Source organism: Ostrea edulis, chromosome 4, assembly GCF_947568905.1.
Source record: "Ostrea edulis chromosome 4, xbOstEdul1.1, whole genome shotgun sequence".
Classification (NCBI taxonomy): domain Eukaryota; kingdom Metazoa; phylum Mollusca; class Bivalvia; order Ostreida; family Ostreidae; genus Ostrea; species Ostrea edulis.
Genome location: NC_079167.1, coordinates 91664872 through 91686803, shown reverse-complemented (window position 1 = coordinate 91686803; position 21932 = coordinate 91664872). Strand labels below are relative to the sequence as shown.

The window sequence follows — 21932 nt, the reverse complement described above, 5'->3', positions numbered from 1 at the left end:
TTCTTAAAAATCTAATTCCATTCAAGATAGAACTAAATGCTCATTCATACTTATATATACAATGTATTTAGAATATGTAAATACTAACATTCAGTAGATATCGCAGGTAAAACCGATTGTGTCTGTTTTCTGTTGCAATCAGTAAAACTTGATTCAGTAAATTCCATACTTGATTCTTGTTTCCTTCCTGCAAAATAAAAGAAAAGCAACAAAATATATCTGCCTGACTGAGATTTGACTCCTGATTTTTAGTAGACAGAGGAAAGATATGACTCACCTTTATGCAAATTTCTCTAACATGACTGAAGGCAAAGGATTCGTTCTTGGTCAGGAGACATGCTATCAAACACATGAACTCTGTTTGCTACAAAACACAAGTGTTCCTTGTAAAGCAAATAAAAATACAGTTTACACACTTGATGCTGTTAATTTCAAATTTTGATTTTTTGGATACATCCTCTTTCTTTATTTTTCACCCATTATCAAAATATAATGCCCCTGCTCTGGGTTGAACTCACGACCTGTGGAACCAAATCTCTAAGCAGTGTGTGACTAGTGCATTAGAACATTTATGAAGTAATAAAATTTGCTTTCGATGACGGAATTCTCACCACACTGTCACTTGCTACACGATCACTGAGAATGGATATTTGATATAAATTTAAGAGGATCATACAAGATGCAAGCTGCATTTGAAATAATGAAACACAAAAATTGCAATGAACTCTTGAACAAACACAACTTTATATATGATTATAATTATGTGTAGATATATCAATATACATACAGTGTATGTAAATGAAAAAAACAAACATGAAACACTTTGTAAGATTGTGCTCTTTAAAATAAAAACATTTCTTCCGATCATAATCTGTAAAATCGCATCGGAAGCAGCAACCGATTTCAACCGATGATCGATAATGAAAATTAACCGATGTCCTATCACTAGTATCCTCCTTTAATCAGTTACCTTTGTTTCTATATTGAGAACATCTTGTCATAATGAAGGTGAAGACAGACGGACAGATGGGTTGCAATAAGAACAGAATATTACAAGGGGTGCATTTTGCTGCTAACCTTTAATTTCCTTGGCTCTAACATGAAATACGGGCAAGACATTCCTAGGGCTGTGACTTGCAGCAGGTCTTCATACTTCTTATTGTTTAACAGCATCTCACACAGCTAAAACAAAGATGTTTTAATAGCCACATATACATTTAAAGAATTCTTCAAGTTCCTCAACACTGTCATGCGGATTAATGGTTTAATTTCTTGTAACATTTAGTGATAATTACATGTAAATCTAAACTGCTCTTTTTTCTTCTTTTAAATCATACCTTTACAAATAAATCCCACAAATCATCAACAGGAATCTCAGATTTTGTGCTCTCTGAAACAAAAATAAATCATTAATCTATAGGCTTATAGACTGTTGTCCGATCCTTTTCTATATTGAATAAAATATTTATAAACTAAACTAAAATTGAAAATAATGAAGAATATCAGCTATTCACCTGAAATTTAATTCATCCACAGTAGACTGTATAGATATTGGAAGCATTGGGGTAATAATTTCTATACAGTCAGCAAAATACAAACAACCAGAATATTTAATCCTTAGATATTAGTAATTGTTTGGTGAAACAAGATATGTGTTTGTGAAACACTGATGCCCTCAGATTACAACAAAATTGAACCAGTTCAAAGGTCAATGTTAAGGTCACTAGGAAAGATCTTGCCACAAGAAATACACAAACCAAATATGAAAGCTCCAACTCTTATGGTGTAAAAGATATGACCAAGGTTAAAGTTTTTTGCCACAGACAGAAGGACAGGCCATAAACTACATCCCCGGCATTGAAAAAAAAGAAAGAGAGGAACATTTGCACTGGTCCCTTTTAATTAACGAATATCACCAAACAATAGGAGGGGTTTAAATATTATTTTGTAAGACCTTATATTTGCGTGGTTACAATGATGTATTTATTAAAGAGAGATAACTTTCGTGAATCATTATTTCCTGCTATTGAAAATCTTCTATGTGTGATATTTTTTCATGAGAACAAAATTTTGGCAAATGGCTAGTCTTGCAAAAATTACCTATAAATAATATTCTAGTACATAAAATGTGACTTGCAGAATAATACGAAGAAAGTCAAAATTAACAGCAGTAACACATTGACATAAAAAAATAATAAAGAAAAAGAAACTAACTACAGAAGATTATGGCACTTGGGGATGATCTGTAATACGGTAAATGCTTATAGACATGTACGTGATTGGTATGAATGTCAGACAGTTCGGCCCAAAGACATTTCGACCCATTGACACCTCGGTCCAATGACACTTCGGCCCAGACGTTTCGGCCCAAAACATTGGACACTTCGGCCCAAATTTTTTAGACACTTCGGCCCAATTTTTTTCGTATGAGACATTTCGGCCCATATTTTTCATTTTGCCAACAATACCCATATCACTGCGTTTCCACAACATTATAGTAAATTGACACATCGGCCCAGTGACATTTCAGCCCTGAGACACTTCGGCCCAATGACATTTCGGCCCAAATGTTAAAAATAATGACACTCATGGATCAATTTCTTTGGGTTTTTTATATCGTCACTTCGGTCCAGACGTTTCGGCCCAAATTTTTGAGACATTTCGGCCCAATTTTTTTTAACTGAGACATTTCAAAACAACATCATAGTATTTATAATGAAAGTTAAAGTCTCACAGGTCTGACATCTTTCTTGTTCTAATGGCAGCTAAGGAATGATAAGCAACGAAATGATATGGATTGGATGTCAAATGGCTTCTCTCAAACTGCTCATAGTTAGCTCCTCATACTTATCTGGGGTATACGTAGGCCCGTGCCAAACCACGTGTGTTTATTTTTAACAATGGCCGCGTTTCACCAGGCTTCACTTCAATCGTACCGATTCTACATAATTACAACACAAACGGGTAATCATGAAATAAAAACAAGATACCTAAAACCCGAAGGAATTCATTGATGAATGTCTTTATTTTACATTTGGTCCGAATTCAAAATGTCGACCTACTGTAAAGTTGTAGAAACTTCATTATGGTTGACACAAGCAATTAAAACACAAACAGGTAACCAATATAATGAAGAATTAAAAACAAATTATATAAAATCCAAAGAAATTGATCCATGAATGTCATTATTTAACATTTGGGCCGAAGTGTCGTTGGGCCGAAGTGTCTGAGAGCCGAAATGTCACAGGGCCGAAGTGTCAATTTACTATAATGTTGTGGAAACTCAATAATATGGGTGATGTTAATAAAATGAAAAATATGGGTCGAAGTGTCTCATACAAAAAAAATTTGGGCCGAAATGTCTTGGGCCGAAATGTCTTTGGGCCAAATTGTCTAAAATATTTGGGCCGAAGTGTCCAATTTTTTGGGCCGAAACGTCCAACTTTTGGGCCGAAGTGTCTTTGGGCCGAAACGTCCGACTACCATTGGTATATGTACCGAAAAAAACAGCAACCTGTAATATGTACACTTGTACTTGAGGATTAGCATTATTACTCTTTTACATTTTTTTTTTTTATTACATTTGTTTGTACATGTACTGTAGAATCATTTAAATTCGTGGGGGCCAATTTTTGTGGATTGCTGAATTTTTACGGGTCGTGGGGACGTAATTTCGTGGATTTATATATTTGTAAGATTCTTGTATACTAGATGTCTTTATTCGTTGAGGATGTAAATTCGTGGGTGAGGGGTACCCACGAATTCCACGAAAATTGAGCCACCGCGAATTCTATTGATTCCACATTATCTGTATGTTTAAAATCATTGACATCTGCTGTACCTTTATAGCCTTGTTTGAAATGCTCCTGAAGAAGTTCTCGCCTGGTTTTATATGATCTACAGCAATACACAGCTGAAATGGAATCAAACACTCGTACAACATCTGCTAGTTTTAAACACAATTTTTAAAATTACACAATCTTTCACTCAATTCATTATAAACTTTCAAACTATTTTCTTTAGTAGTATTGAAAACTTCACATTGGCAGAATCTAAAGATACAGTGCTTCTCCTACAACAATTAGAGTTTTAGAAAACTGATGGTCTGAAGATTTTGACCATCAAAAATTCCTTTGGACCAGTAAGAAAGTCCTGAATGCAAGAATCAGGTTTCCTAAACACTCCACAGATCATATAAACTTTGGCTGAATTTTCTTAAAATACAAGGGATGAAAGAAATGTTAAAATTATTTTTATTATTGGTACTCTGGTAAAAATATCAAAATAACAAAGTTCAATAAATAAACAACAGTTATTTGGTTTCTTTTTACCACTATCTGTTTACGCAAACCTTTGATGAAGTCTGGGTCATTCAAATTCTTGAACATGTTGAACAGCAATGATTTACAGGTATCTTGGAACTCATCAAATTTTCCCTGGGCGTGAAGCAACATACACTTGTGCATCAACAGAGATTTCTCCTACAATTCAACACATCTAACTGATTACTGGTAAAGTTCTTTGAAAACTATACATGGATATATTTACTTAGTAATCAAGTTTATTGAAGATGTAATGGCTTATTAATCAATCTGCTCATTGTGGATACAAAATAAGTAAATTAAAAATATCACCTGTTTGGTTAATAAACCATCAGACTCATCTGAAAAATACATCAGTTTATTAACATATATCATAACATTATCGTGCAGAAGAAATTCTGGAGGTCTGTAATTTAAGAGTGTATGAGATGCAGTAAAGGTAACCGATGCTTCTAACCCTGTGCATCTGTTCTGGCATTCTATACACATTTCATTGTGATGTTATCATGGGTCTTTTTTCAAAGTTTACATTGTGACATCAGAGACATACAGTGTAACTGCTGACAGAATGCTTCTACAGTAAAATCATCCCGTTTTATGAAGTAAAATGTTGATGTCTTGTCTGTTTTAAAGGATACACAAGATACAGGTACATCGTAACATTTTTGAAATATATGGGATATTTGGGTTTAGGTTGAAAACATAAAAAGGTTTGACCAGTCTCAACATTACAGACAAATCTTGTAGTGTGAAGATATAAAATTCTAGATTTCGGTATTTAATACGTAATATCTTCCCTATACAGAGCTCTCACCTCTCTGCAACACTTTTAATGCTTCCTCATGCTTCCCAAGGTGTTGCTGCAGTGTAGACAGGGACATTCTAGCCCCGATGTGAGAGGGTGCCATTTCCACAACCTTACTATAAGCATCCACTGCTCCCTCTAACTCTCCTAGGGAGTTCAGGCACTCCGCAAGTCGCAACCACACCGCAGCCTACAAAACATCTTTACAAGTCCAAACTGCAGCCTACTAAACATCTCTATCAGTCAACACTACAAAATATCTCATCTGTTTACACTACAAAATATCTCATCAGTCCACACTACAAAATATCTATCAGTCAACACTACAAAATATACCATCAGTCCACACTAAAAATATCTCATCAGTCAAGTCAACACTACAAAATATCTTTATCAGTCAACACTACAAAATATCTCATCAGTCCACACTACAACATATCTCATCAGTCAATACTGCAAAATATCTCTATCAGTCAACACTACAAAATATATCATCTGTTTACACTACAAATATCTCATCAGTCAAGTCAACACTACAAAATATCTCTATCAGTCAACACTACAAAATATCTCATCAGTCCACACTACAAAATATCTCATCAGTCAATACTGCAAAATATCTCTATCAGTCAACACTACAAAATATATCATCTGTTTACACTACAAAATCTCATCAGTCAAGCCAACACTACAAAATATCTCTATCAGTCCACACTACAAAATATCTCATCAGTCCACACTACAAAATATCTCATCAGTCAACACTACAAAATATCTCATCAGTCCACACTACAAAATATCTCATCTGTTTACACTACAAAATCTCATCAGTCAAGCCAACACTACAAAATATCTCTATCAGTCAACACTACAAAATATCTCATCAGTCCACACTACAAATTATCTCATCAGTCATCCACACTACAAAATATCTCATCAGTGAACACTACAAAATATCTCATCAGTCCACACTACAAAATATCTCATCAGTCAAGTCAACACTACAAAATATCTCTATCAGTCAACACTACAAAATATCTCATCTGTTTACACTACAAAATATCTCATCAGTCAAGTCAACACTACAAAATATCTCTATCAGTCAACACTACAAAATATCTCATCAGTCAAGTCAACACTACAAAATATCTCTATCAGTCCACACTACAAAATATCTCATCAGTCCACACTACAAAATATCTCATCAGTCCACACTACAAAATATCTCATCAGTCAATACTGCAAAATATCTCTATCAGTCAACACTACAAAATATCTCTATCAGTCAACACTACAAAATATCTCATCTGTTTACACTACAAAATATCTCATCAGTCAAGTCAACACTACAAAATATCTCTATCAGTCAACACTACAAAATATCTCATCAGTCAAGTCAACACTACAAAATATCTCTATCAGTCCACACTACAAAATATCTCATCAGTCCACACTACAAAATATCTCATCAGTCCACACTACAAAATATCTCATCAGTCAATACTGCAAAATATCTCTATCAGTCAACACTACAAAATATCTCATCTGTTTACACTAAAAAATCTCATCAGTCAAGCCAACACTACAAAATATCTCTATCAGTCCACACTACAAAATATCTCATCAGTCCACACTACAAAATATCTCATCAGTCCACACTACAAAATATCTCATCAGTCAACACTACAAAATATCTCATCAGTCCACACTACAAAATATCTCATCTGTTTACACTACAAAATCTCATCAGTCAAGCCAACACTACAAAATATCTCTATCAGTCAACACTACAAAATATCTCATCAGTCCACACTACAAATTATCTCATCAGTCGTCCACACTACAAAATATCTCATCAGTGAACACTACAAAATATCTCATCAGTCCACACTACAAAATATCTCATCAGTCAAGTCAACACTACAAAATATCTCTATCAGTCAACACTACAAAATATCTCATCTGTTTACACTACAAAATATCTCATCAGTCAAGTCAACACTACAAAATATCTCTATCAGTCAACACTACAAAATATCTCATCAGTCAAGTCAACACTACAAAATATCTCTATCAGTCCACACTACAAAATATCTCATCAGTCCACACTACAAAATATCTCATCAGTCCACACTACAAAATATCTCATCAGTCAATACTGCAAAATATCTCTATCAGTCAACACTACAAAATATCTCATCTGTTTACACTAAAAAATCTCATCAGTCAAGCCAACACTACAAAATATCTCTATCAGTCCACACTACAAAATATCTCATCAGTCCACACTACAAAATATCTCATCAGTCAACACTACAAAATATCTCATCAGTCCACACTACAAAATATCTCATCAGTCCACACTACAAAATATCTCATCAGTCAACACTACAAAATATCCCATCAGTCCACACTACAAAATATCTCATCTGTTTACACTACAAAATATCTCATCAGTCAAGTCAACACTACAAAATATCTCTATCAGTCAACACTACAAAATATCTCATCAGTCCACACTACAAAATATCTCATCAGTCAATACTGCAAAATATCTCTATCAGTCAACACTACAAAATATCTCATCTGTTTACACTACAAAATCTCATCAGTCAAGCCAACACTACAAAATATCTCTATCAGTCCACACTACAAAATATCTCATCAGTCCACACTACAAATTATCTCATCAGTCGTCCACACTACAAAATATCTCATCAGTGAACACTACAAAATATCTCATCAGTCCACACTACAAAATATCTCATCAGTCAAGTCAACACTACAAAATATCTCATCAGTCAAGTCAACACTACAAAATATCTCTATCAGTCAACACTACAAAATATCTCATCTGTTTACACTACAAAATATCTCATCAGTCAAGTCAACACTACAAAATATCTCTATCAGTCAACACTACAAAATATCTCATCAGTCAAGTCAACACTACAAAATATCTCTATCAGTCAACACTACAAAATATCTCATCAGTCCACACTACAAAATATCTCATCAGTCCACACTACAAAATATCTCATCAGTCAATACTGCAAAATATCTCTATCAGTCAACACTACAAAATATCTCATCTGTTTACACTAAAAAATCTCATCAGTCAAGCCAACACTACAAAATATCTCTATCAGTCAACACTACAAAATATCTCATCAGTCCACACTACAAAATATCTCATCAGTCCACACTACAAAATATCTCATCAGTCCACACTACAAAATATCTCATCAGTCAACACTACAAAATATCTCATCAGTCCACACTACAAAATATCTCATCTGTTTACACTACAAAATATCTCATCAGTCAAGTCAACACTACAAAATATCTCTATCAGTCCACACTACAAAATATCTCATCTGTTTACACTATTAAATATCTCATCAGTCAAGTCAACACTACAAAATATCTTTATCAGTCCACACTACAAAATATCTCATCAGTCCACACTACAAAATATCTCTATCAGTCAACACTACAAAATATCTCTATCAGTCAACACTACAAAATATCTCATCAGTCCACACTACAAAATATCTCATCAGTCAACACTACAAAATATCTCATCAGTCAACACTACAAAATATCTCATCAGTCAATACTGCAAAATATCTCTATCAGTCAACACTACAAAATATCTCATCTGTTTACACTACAAAATATCTCATCAGTAAAGTCAACACTACAAAATATCTCATCAGTCCACACTACAAAATATCTCACCAGACAATACTGCAAAATATCTCTATCAGTCAACACTACAAAATATCTCATCAGTCCACACTACAAATATCTCATTAGTCAAGTCAACACTACAAAATATCTCATCAGTCCACACTACAAAATATCTCTATCAGTCCACACTACAAAATATCTCATCTGTTTACGCTACAAAAATATCTCGTCAAATCAACACTACAAAACATCTTTATCAGTCCACACTACAAAATATCTCGTCAGTCATATCAACACTACAAAACATCTCTATCAGTCAACACTACAAAATATCTCATCAGTCAACACTGCAAAATATCTCTATCAGTCCACACTACAAAATATCTCATCAGTCAACACTGCAAAATATCTCATCAGTCAACACTACAAAATATCTCATCAGTCAACACTACAAAATATCTCATCAGTCCACACTGCAAAATATCTCATCAGTCAACACTACATAATATCTCATCAGTCCACACTACAAAATATCTCTATCAGTCAACACTACAAAATATCTCATCTGTTTACGCTACAAAAATATCTCGTCAAATCAACACTACAAAACATCTTTATCAGTCCACACTACAAAATATCTCTATCAGTCCACACTACAAAATATCTCTATCAGTCCACACTACAAAATATCTCATCTGTTTACGCTACAAAAATATCTCGTCAAATCAACACTACAAAACATCTTTATCAGTCAACACTACAAAATATCTCGTCAGTCATATCAACACTACAAAACATCTCTATCAGTCCACACTACAAAATATCTCATCAGTCAACACTTCAAAATATCTCTATCAGTCCACACTACAAAATATCTCATCAGTCAACACTGCAAAATATCTCATCAGTCAACACTACAAAATATCTCATCAGTCAACACTACAAAATATCTCATCAGTCAACACTGCAAAATATCTCATCAGTCAACACTACATAATATCTCATCAGTCCACACTACAAAATATCTCTATCAGTCAACACTACAAAATATCTCATCAGTCAACACTACAAAATATATCATCAGTTCACACTACAAAAAGTTTTAATGTACAAACCAGATTAAAATTTTCAGAGTGCACTAATTGCTGGAGAATTGATTTAGCTTCTGCAAAATATTCTTGATCCATATAGGCCTCAGCTACATCTAAATATAAATCTCCAACTTCCTCCATATCTTCGTTAAACAGCGGTGTCACAACAACCTATAAATAGCGATGATTTTCGTCAGTTGTAAATGTAAGTTTACCCTGCTTACAACACCTGTAAATATACACTCTAGCTTTCTTCTCAATACATCATTAAAAGGTAAGCTTTCTTTATTCAAGTCATTGTCTGTGATCATCCTATCAAAATCATCACAATGAATTTTATATATAAACAAGTATAAAGCACACCTTATTTTCACTTTCAAACTGGCTAATGGTAATAAAAAAAATTAAGGAAAAAAAATCTTCTGTTGCAGGAAATGTCTGTAAAAGCTGTTTTTCAGATGCATGTTCTTATCATTTGAGAAAACAAGGGTTCTTTTTCATTCCTCCTTACATTATCACCAAGTTTCCGGGGTTTTCATATGGTGACATCTCACCTGTGCTATGCCATTTAATTTATTCTGTATCAAACATATTCCAAGTTTGACTCTTAGGTCAATAGGGAGCAGTTCTGGGATAGCAACACTAAAAAAGAAAACCACTGTTGTCATACAATCTCATAGAAAATACCAGGTATTTCTTGATGCTGTGGACTGACAAAGCACTAAAAAAATTACATTAGTTTGAAAATTAGATTTGTATGGCTAAGACTCAATTCCACAGCAAATTTGAAAGCATATCTAAAGTTATACTAATTGAAATTTCATTTCAGTTTCCCAGAGTTATTAACTTGGCCTTACGAAACGATTTTCACGGCTCCATTCTCTATCAGTGAGGTGTTTAAGGCTACGTCCTTGCTCCATTCTCTGTTGATGTTCAAATTAAACACCACTCCACAGTGGTTTACAAGCACCTGAACGAAGCAGAAAAATAAATCACCATCTTGTTATTAAAACATCAATGAGGATTTCAGAAGAAATCATGGACTCGTTAGATGTGATTACATTAAAAGTTTACCTCTATAGCTTGTAGAAACATTTTCTGAGTCATCAAGAGTTCCATAATTAAATTCACATCTGAAATAAAGAAAATATGAATATTGAGAGACTCCTTTTCACATCAAAGTTACCCCCACTCCCCTATACTGCTATACAAGGCCTTGAGTAGTGATCTACGTGAGCGAATCAAAGGCTCAGATTTTAATCAGATTGGCCCATCATTAATTCATTTTTTATAGAAATTCACAATGCACTTTTAGGAATAATTCTGTTAATGAGAATAAAAGCAAACAGACACACACAGACCAACAAAATAAACAAACCTGTTCCTACAACATGTAGACAAGAAGAAAAAAATTCTCAATAGAGAGATAAATTCTGACCTTTTTCTATTAAAAAATCTAATCATTTTCTTATTCGGTAAATTTGAATGTTTTGCTTTCTTTCAATTTCAAGACAATATGGCATTGTCTCTGTGCACTACAGAAACTGCTGAGAAAGAATCATAAATAATTGCATCTGCTAACAAAAAATCAATTTAAACTCACCTTCTGCAGTAACATTTTCAGAATTGGATTCAAAAGCATTCTTCATGGTTTCCATGGCAGACACTTTATCATCCTCCTCATAATAATGCTGAAAAATCAGGTTTTAGGGCGATGAATTTTAAAAGGTAATTGTAATATATATGTATGTGTACAGTAAGCTAGCTTTTAGTTGTAACGACTTTTATTCACAAACTGCAAATGGAAAATGCATGAGGAATAAGTAACAATCACAAATTAGCCTAGAAATACACCTTGTACACAAACAAAGTGGCTGATTTGAGAAATATTTATGTGTATGATGCTCGCCAATTTCACATGTATTTCTCACATAGGAATAAAAGTCCTTTTTAGTCCTCTACCAGTGAACCGAAGAGGACTATAAGTTTCCTCTTTGTCTGTCTGTCTCACTCAGTTTTCTGTACTTTTTTTTCATCATGCTTTGATTTAGAAAACTGAAATTTAGTATGTAGTTTACTAATGTGTGTTTACAAATCAAATACAAGTTTTGTCACAGCTGAGTGATTTTTAGGAGAAATATGGGACATTGTGCCAAATGTAGTTTTCCAGACTTTTATATTCTGAATAGAATAGAGATATCATAGTTCTCTGTATTTTTTTTATTATGCGAGGTTTTATATGATTTAAGGCATACAAATTTATGATGGAGTTCATCTGATTTCCTCATCTATTTACAAGAAATCAAAATTATGATATTTTCTGGTATCAAAAAATATCACCCACTCATCCAAAAATATCTGATTATAAATGTTTTGACTTTTTATTCAAACACACAAAAGATCTGGACATCAAGAGGCAACAGAAGCATGGGTAGAAAGTTGTAAATGTTAAAGATGCTAAATAAAAGTGAAAATGCTGATTTTGATATGCTTCAGTGGAATACTGAAGGTGATGCTTTTCCTAACACAGCAACAGAACTGAGGATATGAATGAAGCCTTATTTCATGTGACAATAAAGACATCTTCGATTGCATGTTGACAGGTTTTGAGTATTAAAATTAAAGAAATGAAAAAAGCGATAAAATTAAAATCTCAGACCAGACATGGTCCTGGAAATATGCATAGACTTATCAAATTCTATTTTCCTATCTTTTTTTATTATTCATTTATTTCTATCATATTATCTATGAACCGTTGGCATAAGATTATTCCCGCAGAATATCATGCAGATGACTTGGGACTGGTAGGGGATATGTATTGCTATATGATACTTACAGAATGCTTGCTTTTTTTTTTTTTAAAACAGTTAATGTGCATATGTATTTTTTTTATTTGTAATGTTTATTCAACAATCACATTTTATATCAAACTGATATATCACATATACATCTAGACATATATTTGCTGCAGAACTGTAGCTCTCTGAGAAAATATTGGGACAGGTCATCTTTCTCATTATTTTCTCAGAGAGCTACAGTTTTGCAGCTACACGTATATACACATCCACATATATACACATATACATATACAGTGATTCATTTTGGTGTGCGTCCTGCGTAAATTACGCATTGAATTTGCTCAGGACGCATGATTTCAATAACGGTGCATCCCGGCGGACGCATGAACATTCGAAATTATATGAAAATGTTTTCATTTTCCCCCGGTAATTAGTATGAAATCTAAGCTCCAGAACGTACTACACACCCAAGATATTCCGAATTAAGAATATTGATATTTCATTGGTCAACTCGCATTGCATTAACCAATGAAACCAAATGATATATAAGGCATTATGGCGGGTAAACAAAACTGGGAACTAGAATTTCCTCGCATATAATCCGATTCCATCGATTTTTGCAATGTTTTAAAACTTCCTAATCAGGGAAAGTTAACAACAGTTTTGCAAAGTGATGTGAATGATAATATTGTCAGTAACTATATACGGGTAAAAAACAAACGCGGAGTCCCCGAAATCAAACGTCAGTCCTGAAAACAAAGTAGAGGTTGAGAAAATTCACAAGGTGAAAAAAATGTCGTCAAAAATGACTTACACTTTATTCTTGGCTAAGATTTGAGAAAAATGAAGAAAATGGAGAAAAAATTATTTACTGCAGCATTTGCACAGAACAAAAAAAAACTAAATGGCATGAACAAAGTAGCTAGGAATAAAAACTTCCATCATTCAACTTTAAGCACCTGAAAATCATTTTGCAATATGAACTAGCTACGAACAAGCATTTTCTGCAAATGATGGCTTGTAATAAAAAGCGAAATATTCATTCTCTAGAAGGGGGTGACAACACTAAGCTTCTTCCTTAACTTGGTTTGTTTATACCTGTGATTGTCAGGCTGTTTGTTTGAAATAATGAAATTTGGACTCATTGATTTTAGCATGGGACTCATTATTGTAATCAAGGGGAGTCCGCTGGACTCATGATAACCATTTTCAAAATGAATCACTGCATATACACACATACATCCATATATATACGCAAAATGTGTATATGTATTTATCTCCCGATTCAAGGCTCATTTATGGTACGTGAACTTTTTGTGATGTCAATACTTATCTTTACCTTTGTAATTGTCCTAGCGAGTTCCATATACCGATCTCCATCCTTCGGGGGTGCAATTTTCATCATGGCTTTGTATCCCTCTAGGGCTCTTTTCTTCTCCCCTAACTCCTCATACAAATGACTTCTGTTCCAGAATATGTCAAGATTACTGGGATTCTGAGGATCCGCTCGGATTGCTGCATGGTGAAAACGATTTCTATTCAGAGCATGTAAATGTTTTTCAACAGGTAGATGTAATGATACAAAGAACCAGTACAGGGAAAATGAACCACACTGGACCCCCCCCCCCCCCTCCCATTATAATTTAGATGTACGAATTTGTATTGTGCAAGATAATTGTAAAAATTTACTCCATCTGAAATGGAACACTATCAGCCTTATCCAATACTGTATAGCAGGAAATTAACTCACGGAGTTAATTTTCGCTATATTCGCTGAAACAAAATTTCTGTGAATTTAACATTCAGTGAAATTATCTTTCATATTGATAAGAAATCGGGTTCTGGATATTATGATTTGTTTTTTCAGCGAATTAAACCAAATTAAACTGACTGCGATTTGTTGCTAAATTAAAAAAATCGTGATGTTTTCCGACTGCGATATTAACCTGTTATACAGTATCTGATTTCAAATAGATAAATATTGTTACCCTGGTGTCTTTCATTTCTCTAAATAAGTCAGTATCTGTACCTTTAGAATAACAGATGATGGCCTGCTGTTTGTCCTGCAGCTCCAGACTCAGCTCAGCCAGTCTAATCCAGCCGTCACGGTCCACCGGGTTCAAGTAGGCCGCAATTAAACTATACTGTGGGCAAAATAATCAATATCTATATTCAGTCAAACTTCATTACATGAATCTCGAACTCTGTGGGCCCCGAGAAAAAACTTTGAGATATCAGAGGATTTGAAACATTGAGGGTAAAATACTTAAAGAATAAGTGATTGGGACTTCCGAATCACTTCGACTTATCTATGGTATCCGAGATATCGGTGTTCAAGATACCCAAGTTCAACTGTATATCACATCAATATTCAGCTTTTTGTTTCAGATATGAATCCATGCATCTTGCAGATTTTTTCAATCTAGTTTTCGAAACATTAAATAATATTTTTGTTTCCTGAATATTTAATTAGCCAAGCTTTTCATAAAAATGGTATATTTTCTAATGAATATTTTTAAGAGAAAATTAGTAGAACCTGAAGAGATTTCTTGAGATCCCCTTGGTCTTCATAAATCATGCCCAGGGTCTGGAAAGGCATGTATGCCTCAGGAGCTAAAAAATAAATAAATCGATGACTAGAACACTCCTATAAAAGCCTCTACATGTATATACGGAAACGATAAAAAAATTGCACAGATGTCAATATGCCAGTTTCAAAATAAGAGCTCTTCTGTGTAGGAGGTACATTTTGTGGAACACTGAATGCCTAAGTAGGACAGTCAGCAGTGATTTTTTAAGACCCATTTTAGGTTCGAATATAGGCCCTTTCCCCTCCTAAAAATTACTAATTTTTTCCCAATTTAACTTGCACTTTTACCAATAATAAAAACTGGTGAAAAATGTATTTGTTAAGAATAAAGTTCAATGTGAATAGTTTATGTACGATATGACAAAGATGCATCAATTCTAGATGATTTAGAAAGAATAGTTGAAAATTTTAAGAGCTTAAAGAAAAGAAAGTTATATATGTAAAATAAAAGAAGAATGACATCAATTTGTGTTTGATTTCTTGTTTGATATGATATATATAGCATATTTACAATAATAACTAGGTTTTCCCAATTTGATCAAAATGCTGACAATTTTTCCCAATTCGAAAGCCACAGGACCCTTTTGAAAAATGTTGAAAAATCACTGGTCAGTGAGGAAGACGATAAAATGTATTAAAAGCGGCTTCTGTTTAAATATGTAAATGTAGGAAATACAAAATACTATCAAAAGAAATGTTTTATCAAAGTAGAAACTTAAAAACAATGTCATATTTGCAAGTAATATTCTGGATATGATACTACGACCAACGAAATAATGTGATATAATAAAATCCCATGTATCTATTTACTATCTGAATACTTATCACTTACTTAGTTTGTGTATCAGTTGAATTCAGGTGATGAGACAGCGTATGATAAACTTACTGAGAACTTTCAAAATATGCAGTGATGAATATTTGTCCCACTCCCGCATGTAAAAAAAACTTGTTTCACACTTTACTTACTATGTATGGGAGTTCTCCAAAGGAAAAAAAACCTCTGATGTATCTTGGAACCGGCGTATTGAGTACTTCTTTACACTTTGAATTCTTAAAATTCCATTTTGATTCAAGGACAGAATAGTAACACTTAATTAAAGCATTCATTATTGAATCAAAGCAGCAATTCTTTTGTCATCAGCATTAAGTGAAAGTCTTTCACATTCATCACCTTTCTATCACAAATTCACATCCTAGACAGATGTGGCAAATTAATAGTCACACAAGGGGATTCATTCATATCTCATCTTTCAAGTAATATACATACATGACAGTATGAACTGCAATGCTTCATGCCTGCCTACATTTCGTGAAGCATTAAGCAGAGTAAGAAAATGACAAAATTACCCATTCTGATGATTTCCATGCAAATTGAAATGGCTTCCTCATGATCTCCTTTTGCAAATTTGAGATTAGCTTCTCCCATCATACCCTCGAGATGTATGGGTAAATCATTATATTTCTGAAACAGAAAGCCTGTCCATGTACCTGTACATATTAAGTAGACCAAAACTCAAACTATGCCATAGGACCATGCATAGTTCAGAAAATATTTCATTTTTAGATAATTCACAATTCACTGTCAAATAATTTTCATTTTTACAATGTACTCACATTGTACAATGTAATCACACTGTACAATGTACTAATACTGTACAATGTACTTATACTCATGATTTTACACAATACATGTATATGTTACATTAACTCTACATGACTGTTTTGGACCCGGCCAAAAGTCAGAACCCGGTTGCTTCACATTGTTGGTATACCCCCTTTTACATCTCTTAGTTTTTGGACAGTATCAACAAAATTAACGACAAGGTCTTTCATAATCACTACGATCATTTTGGTCCCATTTTGGAACCAAAACCCCCTACTCCTGGGATCATAAAATTTACAATTTTGGTGAAGGGCTCCTTCTAAATAACTATTCAGTTTAAAATTAGCATCAATAGCATTTTAAAGAATATGTTACCTAAATGTTTTATACATTAACATTATATGCCACGTGTGGCCCTGCCCTGGTGTCAGAACCTCTACCCTAAGGATCATGAAATTTACAATTTCAGTACAGGCCATCACGCTCTACATAACTACGCATTTAGTTTTTCTTACTGACGTGCAGTTGTAGAGAAGATTTTTGAAAATTGGATCAAGAAAATCCAAATGACTGGATAATGGCTGCACAAATATGAAGACATCTAGTCAGTTTCCTGTCTTTTGGACACAATTTTGAGTTCATGTATTTACAGGGAAGGGAATTAAAATCATTCCTTAATGAAGTAATTGAATGTATGAAAAAGTTTATTAATAAAACTAATATTTTTATGTTAGTATAATTTGTAGAAAATGCATAGCAGCTGAGTTTTATTACAAATCTTACCTTTTTTCTTTTACCTGCAAAGATATGTAAAAATCTCTTCTGTAGTTTTATGTATTCTTTCAATGTCAAAAGTAAGACAAGAGGCCCATGGCCCACATTACTCACCTGAGTAGTTGAATTTGCCCTAGGGGTTATGGTGTAAACAAACTTTATTTACCCAAAGATGCATAAACATCAATTCGACAGATTCTAACCCTTGGCGCTCTGGAGAAGAGGATATCTATCAACTTTTTCTTATGCATTCCCACAAAAAACTGAAGTCCCTCATTGTGACCCTGACTTGGCTATGGAAAATGCTGTGTTTTTTAAAAATTCAATTTCATTATCAGAGGTAAAACAGATAACTGTGTGGTTCTGGTTTCCCACCCGACCCTATTTTTATTTCCATCCCTGACAGTAATTTTCTAAGCTCGAGATCAGGATCCAATTATCATAATAATATTACCTGCCCTTAGTTCCCCCCACAAATGTTGGTTATGTTAGGAAATATAAGACACTGAAAAGTATACACATGGATCACAGTTTTGAGTAACATTCAATTTACACGTTAATATTTTAAAAGTAACATAGCATCACACATATTTTTCATTTATCAGTAAATATCACTGGAGTTAAAGACCTTTTCAATGGCCCTACTTCATCTACAAAAAATAAGATAAAAGAATCCAACCTACCTACCCTATTTCTGAGAAGTATGTACCACGGTACTAGGATTCACATATAATCTTTTTGGCCTTGTTTTGCATTCCTGGTAGTTTTTCTTAAGATTCAACGTACGTCCAAACCTATTATTTCTTTATCATCTCCTTTTGAAATTGAAAGGGGGGGGGGGGGTGAAAGATGAAAAATTGCAATCAGAAAAGCTCACTTAAGCTTTGCAATGAAATGATCTGACACTATATATTTTCTTAGAACTTTCTATGAGAATTAGTGACTTTTTTTGTCTCTGATCATATAACGTACTTTGCACAGCCTATACACAATTTCTGAGATATCAGCTCTTCTGTGATGGAGGAATGTTTACTATTTTATTGAACACTTCGGAGGGTACTGCCAATGGGTTTATATGCTTATCCAGTGTGCGAAATTAACCATGGACCGATAGACAATGTCTATAGAAAATTGAGTTGGTCTATAACGATCAAAATAGCTATAGACCGACTTGTCTAGAGGAATTCTGAGTAAAAAACTGGCTCCCAGCCGCTTATTAAACATGTATGAGAAGTTGGACCAGTTTATATGTAGTATCCTGATGTTTCTGTTCACCCCTTAGCTGTAATAAAATGTTCCACAATGTAATTACAAATCATTTGAATCAGATTATTCCATTTTCAATAGGGGGGATGTCAATTTGATATTGACTTCAATGTACGCTATTTTCGTGCAAATTCGGAATGTCCTTTTTGAACAGTTTTAAAAATATGTGGAAGGTGCATGCACTTGAATCAAACAGAAAGCGGTCAGTACAACAAGTTCCAGCAAGGCTTAAGTCGCAGAAAATCATGAGAAAATGAAACGTAGTAAATGTGACTTAGATGAAGAATCAGGCAGTGAAACTGAGCTGGAACAAAATGAAAAAGAAAACGAAATTCTAATTGAAAAGCTTGACGTGCATGAAATTGAAAAAAAATATAATTAAACAATGAACAAATTACCAAACCGAATTTGTGTCTATTATTTATTTTTAAATAACAATGAATATTGCATGATAAATTTCGGTCTATAGGAATTTGTTGTGGTCTATAGGAAATAAAATGATTATGGACCGAAAGTCTATAGGACTTTAAAGTTAGTTTCGCACACTGTTATCATAGATTGATTATGTAGATAAAGATAAAAGTTATGAAAGTATATATCAACACAATCAATATTTTTAACAAAGAAAGGTGGTTCAAATTTCGATTTTTATTTGAGGTATTTTATTCTCAAAAACTCATAAATGTACTAAATTTGTGTTTCCTTGCAGTTGATTTGATTGATTTGAACATATTTTATTGTATATACTATATACAAAAGGATTAAGTTAAGCAGTTAAGCAGTTAAGGTGGTTGCATACCTGATATGATGGTAATCATATGAACACAGTAATTTAAGCATTTGCATCCATTGCATGTATATAATAAATAAATTTTGTGTCTCCCAATATGCAAGACTTCAACAAAGGGAAAGAGGTATTGGGCATTTCGGAAATTGCATACTGTGCCTAATGTTGAATTAATGCTAAGATTACATCGTATTTATACAGTATTTTAACATTATATATCTAATGTTAATAATTCAAACAAGTGTGTCACAATTGACTATGTAAACAAATGGGAAGCAAAGTTTGAATTGAACGTACGGGTTTTCTTTTTAGGAGATAAGCTATCGGTGTCCTCTGATTGGCTGGTGCTGTCCTCTGGCTCCTCCTCCTCCTCCTGTGCATCCTCTTCAGGCATTTTTACATCTGTCACAACATCTGTTACTTCTATTGTCTGTATAACATTATCTAGTTCAACAGTAGCATCAGGTTCTCCAGATTCCATCAGCTGACTGAACTCTGCAAAACTTATCTTTCCTGAAAATTCAAGAAACATTTTTATTCTCATAAAGCAAAATTTTACATTGCTTTAATTTCTGAACAAAGTAAATTAAAAATGACTACAAACTAAATATCAAATAATTTGTATATATACAATAATATATAAATGCATGTACCTTCTAACTGGCAATATGCCTTTTAAAAAACATAAGCTAAATGAATAAATGGTAAGAAGAAGGAATGAATTTCCAGTACTTTTAAGGTAATTCCACCCTTCTAGAATTATAAGTTCAATCTTATATTTGATTTTTTATTCTTCAAATAATATATCTTAGTAACAAATAAAAAATGATAGAATAAGTGTGTTGTGATATTAATAATTTTTTTTATCAATTAGTACACATATACCTGTATCAACATCAGAAATTTTCAAGTTTTCTTAAACAGCATTATCAAAATTTCACAAGAACTGGTTAAAACGATATAATAGTATTCAAAAATTTTTTATGAAACTGTTTCTTAAATATACAAAATGTTTGTGAAAAATAAAGGAAATTTATTGCATAAATTAATGGACTTGATAAACAATTTGATGAAAACAGAGTTATTGCCCTTGGATTCAATATTTTTAAATATATAATTGGTCATTCATATATATAACTTAGACTTTTTGAAATATTTTATGGTTAACAAAACTTTTTGCATCAGCTATTTAAAATAACTCCAACAAAATTTATGTTCTTGTCATGCATGCATAAATCTTATTAAATCATTGACTTTGCGAAATCTTATGACATCACTGGAGGGTGGAACTACATTAATTCTTAAACATGGATGTGTGTGATCACTGTGATGTATCTAGATTTGTACTGCATCCTTTGAGAGACACAGTATATAATTAACAACCTGTCAAGTATTGCAGAGTTGGTTCTATTCCCGGCATAACGAAATCACTTTCACCTCCACCCTGCACTAACTGAAATCCAGAGGTTCCTGGTTCTGTAGCTATACTGATGTTCTGTAGATCATCAGCTGCGGTCAACTGAATAATTTGATTAGAGTCATCTCTAGATTGGTCAGATGATATTGTTGCGAGCAGTCCTAAGTTAGCTAGTTGGTCAGCTGGTACTTCTACAAACTGTACATTCTGAAATAGTGAAACATGGCAGCTGAGAAATTGAATTATAACAACACTTATAAAAAAAAAACCCCAACTTTGTTATGTACATCAAACTACACAAACCCTTATGTAACAGGTAGTCTGAGCTGAACCAGTCCTAGACCTACCTGTTTGTAAAAATTCAGTTTTGTATTTGATACTTGTATAGGGAACATAGATTTACCCCAAAACACCCAAGAATACCCCAAAACACCCCAAAACACCCAAAAATATCATAGAACAGCACAGTAAATAACCAATATCGTTCATATATTAAAGAAAAATTGAATTTTTTAGTAAAAATTTTAACCAATAAATAATTTAACCAATAGCATTTGGTGTAAAACAAACAATATGAATATTTCGTAAATGATCAAAACAGTGAATTATTTGATGCCGCCGATTGCACAATCATGAGTCTTCTTTACTTTCAAATTATGTTTATTTTACAATCTACTCATATCTGCTTTGCAATGGTCTCCAGTAATTAAAGTTTAATTGCTTTCCTTTGATGTAATAATTTAGCCTATAATATCGATCATTGATTAAATATGAATTTTCCTCTTT

General features: G+C 33.3%; 1 protein-coding gene across 2 annotated transcripts in view; it reads right to left on the bottom strand.

Moving 5' to 3' along the window:
* LOC125668584 (general transcription factor 3C polypeptide 3-like) overlaps positions 1–21932 on the bottom strand; it is a 39894-nt gene that overhangs the window by 15613 nt on the left and 2349 nt on the right. Inside the window, exons 2-21 of one of the 2 annotated variants that reach the window (XM_048902875.2) lie at positions 21113–21353; positions 20027–20242; positions 17686–17699; positions 16647–16761; positions 15246–15322; positions 14739–14853; positions 14049–14224; positions 11515–11602; positions 10986–11044; positions 10769–10881; positions 10466–10553; positions 9936–10082; positions 5137–5317; positions 4635–4663; positions 4352–4481; positions 3842–3913; positions 1338–1390; positions 1078–1182; positions 278–364; positions 89–187 (exon numbers count right to left, since the gene is read on the bottom strand). In XM_048902875.2, coding sequence (XP_048758832.1) covers positions 89–187; positions 278–364; positions 1078–1182; positions 1338–1390; positions 3842–3913; positions 4352–4481; positions 4635–4663; positions 5137–5317; positions 9936–10082; positions 10466–10553; positions 10769–10881; positions 10986–11044; positions 11515–11602; positions 14049–14224; positions 14739–14853; positions 15246–15322; positions 16647–16761; positions 17686–17699; positions 20027–20242; positions 21113–21353 — 2205 coding nt within the window. Of the gene's footprint in view, positions 1–88; positions 188–277; positions 365–1077; positions 1183–1337; positions 1391–3841; positions 3914–4351; positions 4482–4634; positions 4664–5136; positions 5318–9935; positions 10083–10465; positions 10554–10768; positions 10882–10985; positions 11045–11514; positions 11603–14048; positions 14225–14738; positions 14854–15245; positions 15323–16646; positions 16788–17685; positions 17700–20026; positions 20243–21112; positions 21354–21932 lie in introns of both variants that reach the window. The other variant, XM_056164302.1, reaches the window with a different exon arrangement.